Raw genomic sequence first — 16,543 nt, 5'->3', positions numbered from 1 at the left:
TGAAGAAAGGAAGATGACCTCAACAGAGAGAGGTTACCTTTATTCAGGCAAGGAGGGGCATCAGTCGGTCTAACTACCAGGCTGAGCGGGCGCAGGATCAGGGAGGCTTCAGGTGTGGCCTCAATCATGTCCGACTCTTTGCGATCCCTTGGACTATATATATAGCCCACTAGACTCCTCTGTCCTTGTAATTTTCCAGGCAAGAATACTGGAGTGGGTTACCATTTCCTTCTCCAGGGGATCTTCCCGACCCAGGGATGGAACCCTCATCTCCTGCATTGGCAGGTGGATTCTTAACCACTGGCGCCACCTGGGAAGCCAAATGAAACAGGGAGCCCCCAAAAAATTAATTCTGACTTGGGGTAGGGGCAGGGTCAGCTGCAGTGGCTTGCTGCCACAGTTCAGTGCCTGCACCTTGAAGGTGTTTACAGCTTTGTTGAGGAATCTGTGCTTTATTATCAGGGCAATGGGGAACCACTGGAGGGTCTGTGTGTGGGGGTGAAGATTTGTGTAACGACTATATTTTTATTGTTGCAATTCTGTTTTTGTTTTCTCCCCTCAGAATTGTTTCTCAGATATGGAACTGCTTGATAAAAGAGGTAAAATAGGGACTTCCCTGGTGGTCCACTGGTTACAGGGCACTGGGGTTTGATCCCTGGTTGGGGAACTAAGATCCCACATGCTGTGTGCGAGAAATATTTTCGGAAAAAAAATTTTTTTTCTTAAAAAGAATATTCTAAATAAAGGAAATATTTTAAATATTCTTAAAACACACTGTCAAATCGCTTTTCATAACTATAGTGCATTCATGGGGTCTCTTTCCTATGTGGAGATGTCGGTGTCTACCAATGTCTGAATGAAGGAAGCTTCTCTAACAGCCAGGGCACTTGTGAGGCTCCTTTCCTGAATGAATCCTCTGGTGCTCAGTAGGTCTTACGATGTCGAGAGGTTCTTCCAGGTTGGAGCTCTTAGGGTTTTCTCTCTCTGTAGAGTGGTTATGATGATCTATAAGCTTTGGGGATTTCCATGCTAACTTTCTAAATGTTTTTAGTCTTTTTCTTTGTGTAAAATAGAACCATGGGACACATCCCCTTTTAACAATGAATGGATGCAGAGTTCGCAGGGTTTTTTTTCTTTTTTTAGTTTGAAGAAGCTTCTTCATTTTCTCTCCTGATCTCAAAATCTGAGAGAAGAAATAGAAATTGAACATATCACCCTGGTCCAAGGAGAAAGAGTTGTGTTAAACCAGTTATAGGATGATAAAAACTCCTAAGTAGATCCCAAAACTTTTTCTTCCAATTAAGACTGAAATTTTGTTTCTTTTTTTTTTTCCTTGAACACCCAACTGTTTTGAAGTCAAATCATTGTTGCATTTCTTTGGAATCCTGCAATTTCTTCACCTGTAACTCTTTTCTCTGCTCCCTGGGGAAGCTCAGGCCGGTTTTGGTACTGGATGTCCTGGCCATGATAAATACAGGAAGCAGGTTAGTTCAGGTCCCCACTGGTGTTTCTGAATTCAGACTGAATTCTGGGGATGACCTCTATATCGATTTCTGTTTTCAGTTTGGATTATTTCACCTGGAACTTCTGTCAGGCAATTTTTCAACATTAGGACAAAACTAAAACAAGTGGAAGGCTCCTTTTGGGCTTAAGGCTGTTGTTCTCCAGTCTATGGAAAAGCAGTTAATTCTGTGTTAAAATCAATAAACTAAGTTAGCTTTATATATTATCTTCTGAATATTTTTATAATAGAATTATCTAAGTTAGGACTAAAATGTAAATTTTGCTGAAATTCTGAGTCTTTTAAGGTTGAGAAGCATTGTCTTATTGAATCCCAAGAAAAGAGAGAGAGGTGAAAGTAGGAGTTTTGGAACTGTGTCCTGGACTAATTTCAGTTAAATGATTTTCAAATAAAAATTGGTATCTGAACTGGGCTGGTTGGTGACCAGCAAAAAATAACCTTTACATGTTTCAGCTCAATAAGTCTAGAAGTGGATTATTTTGAAATTAACAAAAACAACTATCTTAACAGTGTTTCTGGCAATCTGAGGACAACTAGTAAAATTTTCTCCAGCTCAGTTTCCTGCCATATCTACCATTCCTTTGTCACTGGAGCAGTTACTGTTTGCTCCCTCTTTCTGTGTCCCTTCCTCTCCCTCCTCACATCTTACAGTGTTTACTGTTCTGGAATAAAATGTAGGTTGATAAATAGTGATTTAAGATCCAAATAGACGGAAATATTAAATATTAACATTACCAAACAATATTAGCAAGTTTGTTTGGTTAATGTTAACTCGAAAGAAAATTTAAATTTCAGAACATTTTATCAAAATGCTTTATTTTATATTTTCATGGAGAAGGGAAATATGATTAAGATTAATAAAAATAAAATGTGTTTCAAATGAAATGCCATTTAAAATCACTATTTTTCTGTTTGGATTTCAAAGCTAAGCATGGGATCAAAGAGTAATGTATTACAGGTCAAGACAAGCCTGAAGTCATAGATCATAGGAAAGCTGTAGTTAAATGGGGAAAAATCAAAACTGGGGAGAGTGGCAAATGGCAAAGGCTTAGGTGGTAGAAACCTGCAGGCCAGGATATCCTAAGGTGAGAGTCAGGGAAAGCATTTCAGAATGACAGGAGCTGCTTATGTGCTGCTGCACCAAACAGCACAGACTTGAACGTCTTAACATTGTTGTTCAGTCGCTCAGTTGTGTCCAACTCTTTGTGATCCCATGGACTGCAGTACACCAGGCTTCCCTGTCCTTCACCATCTGGAGTTTGCTCAAACTCATGTCCATTGAGTCAGTGATGCCATCCAACCATCTCGTCCTTTGTCATCCCCTCTCCTCCTGCCTTCAGTCATTCCCAGTATCAGGGTCTCTTAACATTGTAGATTTCATCAGCTGTCAGTTTGAAAACCAGGCACAGACAACTACCACCGCCACCCCCTTGAGTACAAAGGAATCTATGGGACCCAGGCAAGGACTGAAAACAGCTCCAGAGACAGAATTCAGTACCCATGAGAACTAAGACCCGGAGTGGTAGGGCTTTTTTAAATCTGAAATTCAAAATTATTTTTTCTTCTACAAATTAGGGAGCCACTGATAGCTAAGGACAAGAAAATATAGTTAACTTGTCCAACATGGGTTTGAACTGCATGAATCCACTTACACATGGGAATTTTTCACTAAATGCGTGTTACAGTACTATACAATCCATGTGTCATGGTTGGCTGAATCCATGGATGCAGATATGGAAGGCCAACTGTAAAGTTATACGTGAATTTTCCACTATGCAGAGAGTTAGAGCCCCAAACTCTCACTGCATTGTTCAAGTACCAATTGTTTAAGAAAGTAAAATCAACAGTGGTTACTCAAGGGCATACTTACTTCTCTTACTTTTTACCAAGCCTTAAAGTAGTGTTTTCTAATCTTTTTCATCATTTAGAGAACTTGATGAAAGCCATGGATTCACTTCCTAGAAAATACACACACACATGTAGTTTTCTGTACAATATCAAAAGTTTTATAAAATCTCCAAATCCATCCACGTGACCCTCTAGAACTGTTGATGGGAGCCACTACCTAGTGGGTCTTAGCAACACGAGCTGCATTTTAAGTGCTCAGTAGCCACCATTATAGGAAGTTCTATTGTAGTTAGAACTGCTGCTCTAGAATTTCATGGACCCTAGGTTGAGAACTCCTGCCCCAAATGAACCTGTATAATTCTGTTGGCCTATAACCCCACTCCCCATCAAATTGCTATTTGACTATAAAATACCATCTATAAAAGCTATTTTTCTATTGGACTATAGATAGAACTCAAAGAAATGGGGGAATACTATTAGTAATTGTGAATAACTGAAAATCTCTCTAGCTTTAAGTACCTGTCAATAACCTAAAATCAAAGGGAACTTAGCAAATGGGTCATCATTTTTGTTTTGACTTGGGGTTTTTTTTGGCTGCACCATGAGGGTTGCAGGATCTTATTTCCCTGATCAGGGATCGAACCTGTCAGAGTCTTAACAGTGGGTCACCAGAGAAGCCCTTCATCCTTCATTCTTACCATCTCAAGGTATGTGTAGTTGGCAAACATTACTATGCCCCACATCTGTAATAATAATCCTAGTAGCTTTTCTATAACATAGGGTAAGCCTTCAGGAATTTGCTGTGCATTGCGTGTGTGTGTTCAGTCATGTGCAAGTCTTTGCAACTCCATGGACTGTAGCCCTCTAGGTTCCTCTGTCCATGGAATTTTCCAGCCAAAAAATACTGTCGGGTTACCATTTCCTACTCCAGGGGATCGTTCTGGCCTAGGGATCAAACCTGCATGTCTTTTCTCTTCTATATTGGCAGGTGGATTCTTTACCACTGTGCCACCTGGGAAGCTATGCATTAGTCACAGCTAATATTGAGTTCATAGTAAATGCCAGGTATGATTCTAAGCATCCCACATATTTTACCCCATTTAATCTTCACCCAATATTATAAGGTGGGTATAGTATTATTCCCTCAAAACAGATGAAGGAACTGAGATTTGAGGCTTAATGAGATTAAATAAGACATGGCAGCCCACTCCAGTATTCTTGTTTTGGAGAATCCCATGGACAGAGGAGCCTGGCGGACTACAGTCCATGAGGCTGCAGAGTCAGACACCACTTAGGGACTGAGCACACACCCCCAACGAGACTGAATAACTTGTCTGAGATGACAGAGTAAATGCCAGAGAAGTGGTTTTTAGGTTAGAATCTATTGTCTCCTGAAATGTGAATGTTAAGACATGAGAGGAAGAAGTCTTAGAGGACTCTGATTTTGAAAGGGACACATACCAGCCTGTGCGCCAGGAGGCCTCTGGGTCTGCATCTGCCACAGCGGCTTGTGGACCTCTTCTCTGGAGTGGAACAACAAAAAGCCAAATTCTCTGGCTTTTTCCATCCTGTCGTTGAAAGTTGCCCCTCTCCGTCCCCACACCCCCTTTCCGGTCACGGCAGCCTGAACTTTAACGACAGACTAAAGTGTGATTCTGGGCAAGTGACTTAACTGACACTGTACATGGGGATGATAATAATAGTGTCTAGTTCCTACAATTTTGTGTGCCATGAGCATCCAGATGCATGTCAGCAGGGGCTCAATAAACGATTACTGTTTTTCACGATTCAACCCCACGACCCTCTAATCGACTGAGACCACAAGACTAACAACCCTCGCTGGAGGCAATGGACTAGCTGAGCCGGTCTGGGCCGTGGACACCTGCCTCACTGCTGGGCAGCCCTCCCCTCAGCAGCACAAAGCCTGGACTGCACCGGCCAAGAAATCAACCTTCCTTTCACCTCTCACTGTGAAAATTCACGGTGGACCTACAAGGGAGGTGAACAACGACCTGGCCCCGCAGGGCTGGACAATGAAACAGGCGCGCCCCCGACAAGTTTAAAATGAGAAGCCCTGCAGGCTGGGTCCCGACTGGCCCTGAGGAACGTCCAGCCGCCAGCTGTGGGACCCTGGACTGACAGGAGAGCGCCACGGGACACAAGAACACTCCCCTCGACTGCGCCCGCGCCGGGATCCAGAGCGCCAGCACCTCCAGGGCGCAGGCGCGGGCCCCGCCGCCCCGTCGACGGCGTCTCCCTGAGAGCTCTGCGGCAGCGCTGACCTGGTCGGGGCCACTCTTCCCCGCATCTCCCAAGCACCGAGCGAGTGGTCGAGTGAACCGTGGCTCAATTGGCCCCCGAGGCTTCCTGGGCAGGTGAGCCCTCTCCTGCAGCTCCCTTAAGTTAGCGGGTGAGGGCCGCCTTGAAATCCGTTTTGACCAGGGCACTGATTCTCAAAACTTGTCTGTGGGGGAAGAATTTCTCCACAGTTAGATTTTCGGGCCCACCCCGACACTCAAAAGCAAGGGGTCTCGCGTGACTCGGAGGTCTGCACTTAAGCTTTCCGAGGAATTCTGACCCCCGTACCCCGCTGGTCTACCCGTCGCACCCGATATAAGCTTAATTTCCACTAACCGACCTAGCGATCTCGCCCCTAAGGTTTCTGGGATCTCGGGCTCGCGCGACGGTCCAGTCTCCGTACCCCAATTGGCCCCCCCTTCGTCCCGCCCCCACAGGCAAATATTTTCTTCTGATTGGTCAGCGGTAAGTGTGTGGCGAAACCTGACCCAATGGGCGCTAGAGTTCTCAGAACGTAATCCGGAAGTTGGTCCTGAGCAGTTCCGATTGGTTGTTGACGCCTAACGCGCGTTGAGACTTCCGGCGTGGGTGCGGAGCGCGGAGTCCTGTGAGGTGAAAGGCGTGGAGCTCAGGTCCTGTTCTAGGGCGGTCTTGGCGGGGGCGGGCCAAGGGGCGGTGCGGCGGCGCCCGCGAGCAACTGAGGCTGAGGCGCAGGAGCCGTTTGCGCTAGGTTTGGAGCCAGCTTTCTCGGCCAGGGTTTGGAGCCCCGGGCCACCTGGCTGTTGCGGACTCCAGCCATCCTTGCGCTGGGCCAGGGGCGTCTTTGGCGTGCGCAGCTGGTTTCGCGGCCAAGGCGGTCTGGGGGCCTGAAGATGGCGTCGGGTCCCGGCTTCCAGGACCGGGAAGGGCTCCTGATAGTAAAACTGGAGGAGGACAGCGCCTGGAGCCAGGAGCTGCCCCAGCCAGACCCAGGTCCCAGCCCGGAGGCCTCTCACCTGCGCTTCAGACGGTTCCGCTTTCAAGAGGCCGCTGGGCCCCGGGAAGCCCTCAGCCGGCTCCAGGAGCTTTGCCACGGGTGGCTCCAGCCGGAGATGCGCACCAAGGAGCAGATCTTGGAGCTGTTGGTGTTGGAGCAGTTCCTGACCATCCTGCCCCAGGAGATCCAGAGCAGGGTGCAGGAGCTGCACCCAGAGAGCGGCGAGGAAGCGGTGACTCTCGTTGAGGATATGCAGAAAGAACTTGGGAGACTGAGACAGAAGGTAAGATAAAGAGCTGTTTTATATGCGGTTTGTTTGGCCCCAGTTGCCCATACGAGTTCACTTGGTTGCTCTGAGTAGATCTTATATGGGCAAGAAGACTTTTTGTAGATTAGTGAGGAACTTTCATTCTCCAGATTTGCCCCAAGTTGACAGACAGTGAAGAGTGCCCTGTTTCCACCTGGAGCAGTGTCTCCGCATTAGAGTGAGCCCAGGAGTTAGCTTGCCAGGTTCAGATCCTCCCTCTCCTTCACACTAGCTTTGGGACTTTGGGCAAGTTACTTAATTTCTTCCGGCCTCAGATTTGCCGCTGGTAAAATAAGAATGTTAAAATACCTCTTTAAGGTTGTTTTGAGAATTAGAGAGCAGTATGTAGTTTGATCACGCGTTTGGCTTAGAGTTGGTGCTTAATAGCTGTTAGCTATTGTTACATTACAGTCTGCAGTCTAATCTCTACAAAGCTGGGTGGCAGTTAATAGTGGAATTTAAAAAGTTTGCAACTGAAGCTCTGAGGCCATATGCCCCAGGGCCACCCAGATTTACCTTATCCAGTAGTGAGGAGTGGATGCATCTAGAAGAGGTGGGTGAAAGTGAGAGGGAGTGAGGTGGATCAGGAGCTGAGTGGGGAAGGTGTGCCCTGGGAGTGAAATCCCCCTGAACCCCACCCCTCACACACATTTTCTCAGGTGTACACAGGATCAGAAAAGTTTGGTTTTAGTGTAACTCCTTCTCTCGCTAGGTCTAAAGGGTACGCCAGTCGTTCTCTGTTGAAGGCTTGCCCTCAGAATTCTGTATTAATGTCCCTTCCTTTTGGGCCCTGTTGTGATGATGAGTGATGTGGGTTGGTTCCCAGGTCACAAACCGTGGGCGGGGAACAGAAATGCTTTTGGAGGAGCCTTTGCCTCTGGAAACAGCACAAGAGTCACCGAGCTTCAAGCTGGAGCCCATGGAGACTGAGCGAAGCCCTGGCCGCAGGCTGCAGGAGCTGCTAGGCCCCGGCCCCAAAAGGGACCCTCAGACTGTAAAGGAGAGGGGTGAGGAACAGTTATCTGGGCAAGCGGGAGGGAGGAGGGGCTTTGGGGTTGCCCCTGACACTGGCAGGATGCAGCCTCACTGCCAAGGAGGGAGCGTTTCTGACCTGAGGGTCCCTAGATATGAGTAAAAGATCTAGAAGTGGTTTGGATTCCTCTTGGGGTGGGTGAAGGGAGGGGGATCTCTTAGGAAGTCTTTTTGTATGCAGAAGAGAGACTTTTAGAGCTCAGTGAATGAGGGCTTGAGTGCTTGGGCCAGCAGGAAAGACTGCTGGTACTCCGTTGTTTTGGGTGTCACCTTATTATCCCTCCGTTGCTTTCTGTTCAGTGTTGGGTCCTCCTAGCAGAGTCTGGGTGTCAGGGCACAGTGGACACTGTGTTGTGATAATCCTTGGGTTGCCAAGATTTAAGAATGCCATTCTCACCATCATTTCTGTCACCTTCAGCATTATCTGCTCCCTGGCTTTCTCTCTTTCCTCCCGAAGGAAACATGGAAGACAAGGAGCTGACTGGGCCCCAGGTGATGTGGAAGTTCTCATTGTCTCCCCCTAGTTGTTCTTGTGGGGGTGGGGTCCTTTTGCCACTTAGGATCCTTACCACCTCACCACATGCACCTCCCCACCTTCTTTGTTTGTCTCCTCCACACTTCACTTGTAGGCCTAACACCTTCTTCCCCATGAAAGGAGTCCTGGGCACCCCTGGGTTTTGCCCTTTAACCTGTGACTCTGCTTGAATTGTTCTTGGTGCCTTAGGGCCTAAAGGTGATCTTGTGCTATTTCAGTTGCCTGAGAGCTTAGAGGACGTGGCTATGTACATCTCCCAGGAGGAGTGGGGGCGTCAGCATCCTAGTAAGAGGGCCCTCTCCCGGGACACGGTGCAGGAGAGTTATGAGAATGTGGACTCACTGGGTAAGGACTTCTTTTCCAAGGATGAAGACTGAGCCATTTCTGACCAGGGTCCTGTCCCTTAGCCACTTGCCTCCTGTGTGTCAAGTTCTGAGTTTGGCCAGGAGACCTGCTTTTGCCTAAAGTCCCTTGAACTAAGATCAGTTAAATATTTGTCAAATGCCATAGTTGGCATACTTAAGGGCCCCAGCTGCCAGAGATGAGGGCAGGGAGTCCGAGCCATGATGAACTTACCAGGGCAGAACAAGTCAAATCCAGTGATGCTCACCACCACCCCCATCCCCACTTCCCACGCATCACCCACAGAATACTGTGGGGCTCCAAGTTCCTGATGCCTTGCAATTGTAAAATGCTTATTCTTCCTACCTCACTTATGTTTTCTGTGCTCCATTAGTATTTCTGGGCTCTTCCCCAGAAACACAGGTTTCAGGGCACTGGCATCAACATTCTAGCTTAGTGACTGTCCCAGTCCTTGAAAACTGAGGAAGGGGGAAAGCTTTGTAGAAATTTGGAAATGATACATATTCAAAACGGGTATAAGTAATTTAAACATAAATTAAGGTGCATCTTCATTCATGTTGAACTATTATGCAGAGATTAAAAATGAGGTCTGTAAAACAGGGCCAAAAACTGATTGTTGGATTAAGTGGAGAGTGTGTGGGTATTGTATAATTCCTTCATCTTTTCTGCATGTATAGAAATTCTCATAATAAAAACTTGAAGGAATCTTAAAAACAAAAAACAGGACTGTGTATGTTACCATTGTAGCTATCTTGATGCATACCTGGTAGAAAAGAAGTTTGGTTGCCTGCACGGGGGCCTTCTCCAGGGTCTCTGTCATTGTGCTGTGGCTTGGCACCCTAAGTTGAGAACAGTTCTTTCAGTGAGTGCTAAATAAGAAGAGTTCAGATCACGAGTTCTTGGGACTAACCTTTTTAAAAAAAGTCCATGTTTGATGGAGTTGGAGTGAGCATAACACAGGATGGCTCTTTAGGGTTTTAATCTCAGAGTCCCAGGTCCTTTTCTGATTGTCCATCATATTACATTTTTTCCTTCTGGAATTGTCCCAACTTAGTTTCATAAGGGTCAAGGCTCTTTCACAGTATTAAACTTTGATTCCTCAAGGAACTGACCACTCTGACCATGTGCATTTGAGTGTTGTTTTAATTACAAAAGTTTTACACTGTCATTGCAAAAAGTCCCAACTACCACACAAGTGTAAGAAGAAAAAAGCCATAGTCTCCCTCATCTAATTTCTTTCTCTGGAGGTAACAGTGGGAATAGTTTATGTTCCAAGTAGTTGCTGTCAGACTTACTGCACCTTCCGTATCCATCCACTGAAGACAGGGAGCAAGACTGTCTTTGTTTCTCTTGTCTGGTTGAGGAAAGTGGTGACATAGAAATCCTTTTCTTTCATTGTGGTCAGAGTCTCAGGTTCCCAGTCAGGAGGCCCTGAGCACCCAGGTGGAACATGGAGGAAAGCCCTGGCACCCCAGTGTCCAGACTTGCAAGGAAGGTCTGAGCTCCAGGACCCCAGCTCCAGGTAAGGAAAGCAGCTGAGCAGCCTGCCCAGCTAGTCTCCAGTTGTTGGGAATAAGGTATTTGAGGGTCTTGGTGTAAGGCTAGCCTGTCCCCACTGCCCACTTCCATCCCAGTGATGGCAGGCGAGGTTCCCCGGGTGCAGAGTGTAAGAAGGCATTCATTCCTGGGCTCACCTGCCCACTTTTGTCCCAGTCTTGCTCCATCCCTTACTTTCCCGAAGGACAGAAGCTAGGGGCTCAGTTGGAGAGGGAGGTCAGGGCCCCCACAAGGGAAGTCAAGGCTGGTTTGAGCTCTCATTCCTGAGTGATGTCCCCACGCCTCATATGGCTGCCTGTCTAGAGTGAGTTACCAAAATGGGAAAGATGGGAAACCGAGGGAGAGCGAGGCCTTCTGGATTTCTGACCTACAGGCAGTATCACGCATGGGATTTCCTTTTCTCCTGCATAGACATAACATGGGGGTTTGATTTCTCTTGCTCTTCCAGGGGAAGAGAAATTTGAGAACCAGGAAGAGTGTGCTCAGTCTGCTTCTCCTGAGAGCATCCACTGTCAGGCGCTGCTGCCTGGCCAGGCCAGAGGGGAGGTGCCCTGGAGTCCTGAGCAGGGAAGGCCTCGGGACAGGGCAGAAAAGCTTTGGGAGCCTCCCACAGAGGATCGAATGGAGCAGTCCTTAGTGGGGGCCACAAGTTGCAAAAAACTGGGACGACCAACGGAACTGCAGCCGAAGAAGCTCCACTTATGTCCCTTGTGTGGCAAAAATTTCTCTAACAACTCGAACCTGATTAGGCATCAGAGAATACATGCAGCAGAAAGACTGTGCATGGGTGTGGAGTGCGCTGAAATCTTTGGTGGGAATCCACACTTTTTATCACTACACAGAGCGCACCTGGGAGAGGAAGCCCATAAGTGTCTCGAGTGTGGAAAAAGCTTCAGTCAGAATACCCACCTGACTCGCCACCAGCGAACCCACACAGGTGAGAAGCCCTATCAGTGTAATGTGTGTGGAAAGAGCTTCTCTTGCAACTCCAACCTCCACAGGCACCAGAGAACGCACACAGGCGAAAAGCCCTACAAGTGCCCTGAGTGCGGGGAGATCTTCGCTCACAGTTCCAACCTCCTCAGGCACCAGAGAATTCACACGGGAGAGAGACCTTATAAGTGTGCTGAGTGTGGGAAAAGTTTCTCTCGCAGTTCACACCTTGTTATTCATGAAAGAACTCATGAGAAAGAGAGGCTGTACCCCTTCTCTGAGTGTGGGGAAGCAGTGAGGGACAGCACGCTCTTTCTTACAAACCCCGGGACCCGCCCCAAAGCGGAGAAGAAACTCTTCCAGTGTTTGACTTGTGGGAAAAGCTTCCGGCAGGGCATGCACCTCACCAGACACCAGAGAACACACACAGGAGAGAAACCATATAAATGTAACCTCTGTGGGGAAAGCTTTTCTCATAGATCCAACTTAATCAGGCACCAGAGAATTCACACGGGAGAGAAACCCTATACCTGTCACGAATGTGGGGACAGTTTCTCTCACAGCTCCAATCGGATTCGTCATCTGAGAACCCACACGGGAGAGAAACCTTATAAATGTCCTGAATGTGGAGAAAGCTTTTCCCGGAGTTCACGCCTTATGAGTCATCAGAGAACTCACACTGGATAGAAACAATGGGATTTCTTTTGGGCCCAGTTAAGGTGGCCTGTTCAGAGGGGCCTGTTTTTCAGAGGTCATATTCCTTACCCATCGAGTAATTACCCTGCCCCTGCAGGGCAGGGTCCTTCTGAGGGAAGTACAGAAGCAGCAAAGGATTAGCATAAAACTGAAAAGGAATTCTGTTGGAATTAGTGAGAATAGCAAGTCTTTGAGGCGACCCACTCAGGGTGGAATTCTGTGAAGTACTTCCTGTCCTAGGACACTATCCCCCTCATCATATTTAGCCAGCTTGTGATGTGGGTGCCTTATTCTGTCCTGTGTCCGGAATCCACAGACTTACTGCTTCCTCACTTGGGACATTCATCAGGAATATTTGGGCTCCTGAGGCCCTTGAGAGCAAAGAAGAGCAATCAGGTTTCCTGGGAAAGCAGGAGGCACCAAAATACTGGTGGTGAGTTGCAGCTCTTCTGAAGGCCTGGCTGGGAAGTGCATAGGCAGTCCCGGGCACCCACCGTCAATGGCCTGACCATATTGGTCACTGGCAGGTCCTAATGTAATTGTCACCTCAAACAAAAAGGAACAAGAGACCTAAGGGAAATAGTAAGACAGAATTTGCAGGTCTGCCCGGAAATAGGCAGAGGAAACTATATAAGTCTGAATTAGTTTACCCTTTGCAGAGATCGAGTCTTCAGAAGGTTCACGGAAGATGGGTTCCCTGGGAGACTTCGAAAACATGAATCCTGGGGAAGTTAGGAATCATGCCCACCCTTGTCGAAAATATGGTTGGATGTTAATAAATATCTTCAGGAAACATGAACTTGTGACTCATCATTGAGGGCCTTTGTCTTGTCCGCCACGTTGATCTGTCTTTGTCCACTTTGGGAGGAGGACCTGCTTTCTCTTTCTGGTCTTATTGCTAAGGAAGGTTCTGAAAAAGGTGACGGCAAGCGGAGGGAGGGAGGTGTGGCCCTGGCTGGCTCCAGGCTGAGGTCGCTATGTGGAAACAAGGGTCAAGCCCAGTGGCTGCTTTGGGTGATGTCATAAAGGTGTCCTCTAAATTTTGTGTGTGTGTTCACAGCAGTGAACATGCCTTTTGATTGTTTAGAATGTTTGCTTTCTTGCAAAGTAAAGATCTGGCTCTTCAAAAACAAGTTATTTTGGTCTAGGAAATGGTTGCCAGGAAAAAATGGTCCTGGTATGACTGAGTTATTGCCCACGAGTGGAGACAGACTTTGGAGAAGGCAATGACAATCCACTCCAGTACTCTTGCCTGGAAGATCCCATGGGCGCAGTCCATGGGGTCGCTAAGAATCGGACACGACTGAGTGACTTCACTTCCACTTTTCACTTTCATGCATTGGAGAAGGAAATGGCAACCCACTCCAGTGTTCTTGCCTGGAGAATCTCAGGGACGGGGGAGCCTGGTGGGCTGCCGTCTATGGGGTTGCACAGAGTCAGACACGACTGAAGCGACTTAGCAGAAGCAGCAGTCTACTGTTACAGGCAGGATTGATGACTTTGTAGTCATATTTGTATTTTGTTTTTTCTTGTAGTCATATTTGAAAAAGCAGGTCAGAGGTCCTTACAGTAGGGTCCCATGAAGGCATTGCAAGGGAAGGTTAAGTATATATACTTTTTACGTTACTCCTACTTTTACCCCACTAGTCTTCTTGGGAAAGAAACTAGAAGAGATTCCAGCTGGCTGTTTTGTCAAAAAGAAACTAACACTGGGGGCAATAAAGACCCCTGCCCCCGCAGTCCAGATGGGTACAAAGGAGGCTTGAGAGATGTGGACTGGCCCTGAGCAACAGTCTCATACCCTTGTAGCAAAAGTAGTGCCTGAAACCAGCAGAAAGTCTCCTGGTACCACGCATAAGCAATGTGAAAAAGCCTGGCAGAGGCCATCTAGAAGCATCAGGCCCGACAAAGGGGATAAAGCCCCATAACACCAGAGACAAGACAGAGTGATAAAACAGCACTAAGTCGCTTAGTTTTTATTTCCAGGGAGAGCCATCAGCAGTCACTGAGTTTTTACCCCATTTATGAAAGAACTTAACACGTTTTAGTGCAGTTAGGAGACGGAATGGTCCAGGGGAATTCAACAACAAAATGGTTAATGAAAAATGACTCAGGCCTACCCCCACCCCCCACACCATCTCTGACAAACAAGTGAATGTCCTTAATTCATCACTGAAACACTTTGAGCATCCCAGAAACTTCTGTGTTAAGAAACCAAAACTGATGGCTCACCAGGATCCAAACCTGCTTCAGGGAGATAGTGAGATTTCCCCAGGTGGAAAGGATGAGAAGAGAAAATGCTAAGTTTCTGAAATGTAGGCAATGGTAACCCACTCCAGTATTTATGCCTGGAAAATTCCAGAGACGGCTGGGGCTGGCAGGTTACAGTCCATGGAGTCTCACAGTCGACGCGACTGTGCACGCTGCACACACCGTGTACGCTGCACACACCGTATGCACGCACACCAGGATGTGTTTAGGACCTAAAGAGGAAACTGTCTGCCTCTCCACCCCAACTTCCCCTCTAGGCAGGAAAACGTTCTAAATCCTGGGTGAAGGATTTAGAACGTTCTAAATCCATCAGAGGGTGAAGCTTCTCTTGAGGCTGTTTCCCATTCTCTTGGGAGGGAGTCCAGGTTAAGTCTGGGAACCCTGCCACAGCCACCGGAACAAAGCGAGGAGGCTGGGTTTCTCTGAGGAGCTCTCGTCTTCAGGAAGATTTCCAGAAGCCAAAACGTCAGTCCTTTCTCAGGTTTAGGCAAAAAAACGAGGCTGCGGGTCCCACAGCTTAGCTTCTGGCGGCATCTGGGAGTGGGCGCAGCGCGCCTAGGACCTTGTGAGCCCCACCAGCTGGTCCCTTCGAGGATGGCTCCCGAGCCGGCCCGGGAGGAGCAAGGACTAGGGTGTGTGTGTTGGGGGCGGGGGGTGCTCGACGGCCGCGTTTCAGCAAACCTTTCCCCCTCCGCGAGGGCCTGGGGCCGCCTTGCGCAGGCAGCCCGCACCTGCCGCGCCCCGCTCGCGGGCCCTCCAGGGCCTTGCCGTCTGCGCCCATCCTCAGGCCCGCCCTCCGCGCAGGCCCGGCCCGGGCCTCCCCGGACCTCGCCCAGTCTTCGGCTCCGACTCCTGGCGCAGGGCCAGGACGGCCTAGCAGCACAGTTTTCCCCTCCTTCCACCGCGAGAAGTTCCTGGCGGCGCGACTACACTCTAAGCTTCCCGGTCCGGTCCGCAGGTGCGCGCGCTCACCCGCAGTCCGACCCTCCCTCGTGGTCCAGCAGGAGGCGAGCTGGTACGGGTGGGCAGGTCTCGGGCGGGGAAGGGTGGGCCTAGGGGCCCACGGCCCACTGGGAGCACCTCTTCAATTTTTAGTTCGCTGTCTCTGGCCACAGGATGGGGAACTGATGGCAGAGGAGACCAAGGAGACAGGTGCAGAGTGGATGCACCCTGGACTAGGAAAGGAGCAGTAAGGAGGAAGTAGAGCTGAGGTCAGACCTTCAGGATGCAGCGCCTACAGGACTTCACGTGGATCCAGGCCGAAGTCTTCGGATGACCTCCAGGGGCACTGAAAATCTGTCCCTGGTTTGTCTTTGCTCCGGTCTCCACTAGTCGCCCCTACGGCAACCATCCAGGGACCTCGACGCTTCCCAGGGACATACATTCTGACACCAGAGAGCCTGTGCTCCCTTCCCCTTTGCCTAGACTGCCTTTTCCCCTGCTTCCCCCACACTTCAAAGGCCAGCTCAGAAGTCACACTTGCCCGTTCCCTATTATCCAAGCACTCATAAAGCCCTCTGTGAACTCATTTTGGCTCTCACACACCCAACTGTGGCTTGTTCCTATTCCTAAATACCCAGCACAACAACGTGAAATTTGCAAAATCAATGAATACTGTTTTTTGGGGGAGGGGGTTGCTATTCGCAGGATTTGTGGGGTCTCAAATGGTGACCAGGGATTGAACCTGGGCCGTGGCAGTGAAAGTCTGGAATGCTAACCACTAGGCCACCACGGAACTCCCTCAATGAATACTTTTGAAAAGAATATGACTGCAGGTCATATATTCTGAGACTTTATGAACACTGGGGTAAAAATGGATGTTAATGCCATGAACTTGAGAGCTATCCAGTATGCTCATCTGACATTCCCCCTCAACTTCTTCCACCATCCATTCTACCCTAGGGATTGAAAGATGTCTCAACAAATGCTAATTTGTAAATAACAAAAATGTTAATGATATAAAACTGTATTTACAATGTAACTTACCTATTTTAAAGATACATGCAATATACCAAAGTGTTGAGAGTCCATCATTAGTCAATAAAATTTGAGTGCTTTTATCTTTTTTATGTTGTCTTTTATAATTGGCATGTTACTTCCACAATAAGAGAAAAACAAACACTAAGTAGGTGGTAACCCATTTACAAGAGCAGTGTGTCACACCATTACATTGAAAAATCTGTCCTTACCTTAAATAACTAGTCA

The 16,543-nt window shown here is 48.1% G+C and overlaps 1 protein-coding gene and 2 long non-coding RNA genes across 7 annotated transcripts; 2 read left to right on the top strand and 1 right to left on the bottom strand.

The window, feature by feature from the left end:
* LOC147345537 (uncharacterized) lies at positions 1 to 6,161 on the bottom strand. 4 transcript variants are annotated; one of them, XR_015154867.1, is made up of 5 exons: positions 6,009 to 6,161; positions 5,653 to 5,834; positions 4,832 to 4,893; positions 3,393 to 3,480; positions 1 to 1,183 (listed from the first exon to the last, which is right to left on the bottom strand). It is a non-coding gene; the product is annotated as an uncharacterized LOC147345537 (long non-coding RNA). The 4 variants fall into 4 exon arrangements; XR_015154870.1 differs by having other exon boundaries at positions 1,054 to 1,458; XR_015154869.1 differs by lacking the exon at positions 5,653 to 5,834 and having other exon boundaries at positions 6,009 to 6,125.
* Positions 6,162 to 6,269: 108 nt separating this feature from the next.
* On the top strand, positions 6,270 to 12,866 carry ZNF263 (zinc finger protein 263). 2 transcript variants are annotated; one of them, XM_086376062.1, is made up of 6 exons: positions 6,270 to 6,927; positions 7,778 to 7,958; positions 8,402 to 8,475; positions 8,737 to 8,863; positions 10,287 to 10,403; positions 10,887 to 12,866. In XM_086376062.1, exons 1-6 carry the CDS (start codon positions 6,541 to 6,543, stop codon positions 12,056 to 12,058), a joined length of 2,058 nt encoding a protein of 685 aa, XP_086232188.1. In that variant the 5' UTR covers positions 6,270 to 6,540; the 3' UTR covers positions 12,059 to 12,866. The 2 variants fall into 2 exon arrangements, with proteins under 2 accessions (XP_086232188.1, XP_086232189.1); XM_086376063.1 differs by lacking the exons at positions 8,402 to 8,475; positions 8,737 to 8,863.
* Positions 12,867 to 13,409: 543 nt separating this feature from the next.
* On the top strand, positions 13,410 to 16,402 carry LOC147345535 (uncharacterized). Its single transcript, XR_015154874.1, has 2 exons — positions 13,410 to 15,353; positions 15,454 to 16,402. It is a non-coding gene; the product is annotated as an uncharacterized LOC147345535 (long non-coding RNA).
* The last annotated feature ends 141 nt before the right edge of the window (positions 16,403 to 16,543 follow it).

This window comes from Bos grunniens, chromosome 25, assembly GCF_055505025.1.
Source record: "Bos grunniens cultivar Pamir isolate PY7600 chromosome 25, Bosgru_T2T1.0, whole genome shotgun sequence".
In the NCBI taxonomy this organism is placed as follows: domain Eukaryota; kingdom Metazoa; phylum Chordata; class Mammalia; order Artiodactyla; family Bovidae; genus Bos; species Bos grunniens.
The sequence above is the reverse complement of the archived record's forward strand: the minus strand, read 5'-3'. Positions and strand labels throughout refer to the sequence as shown.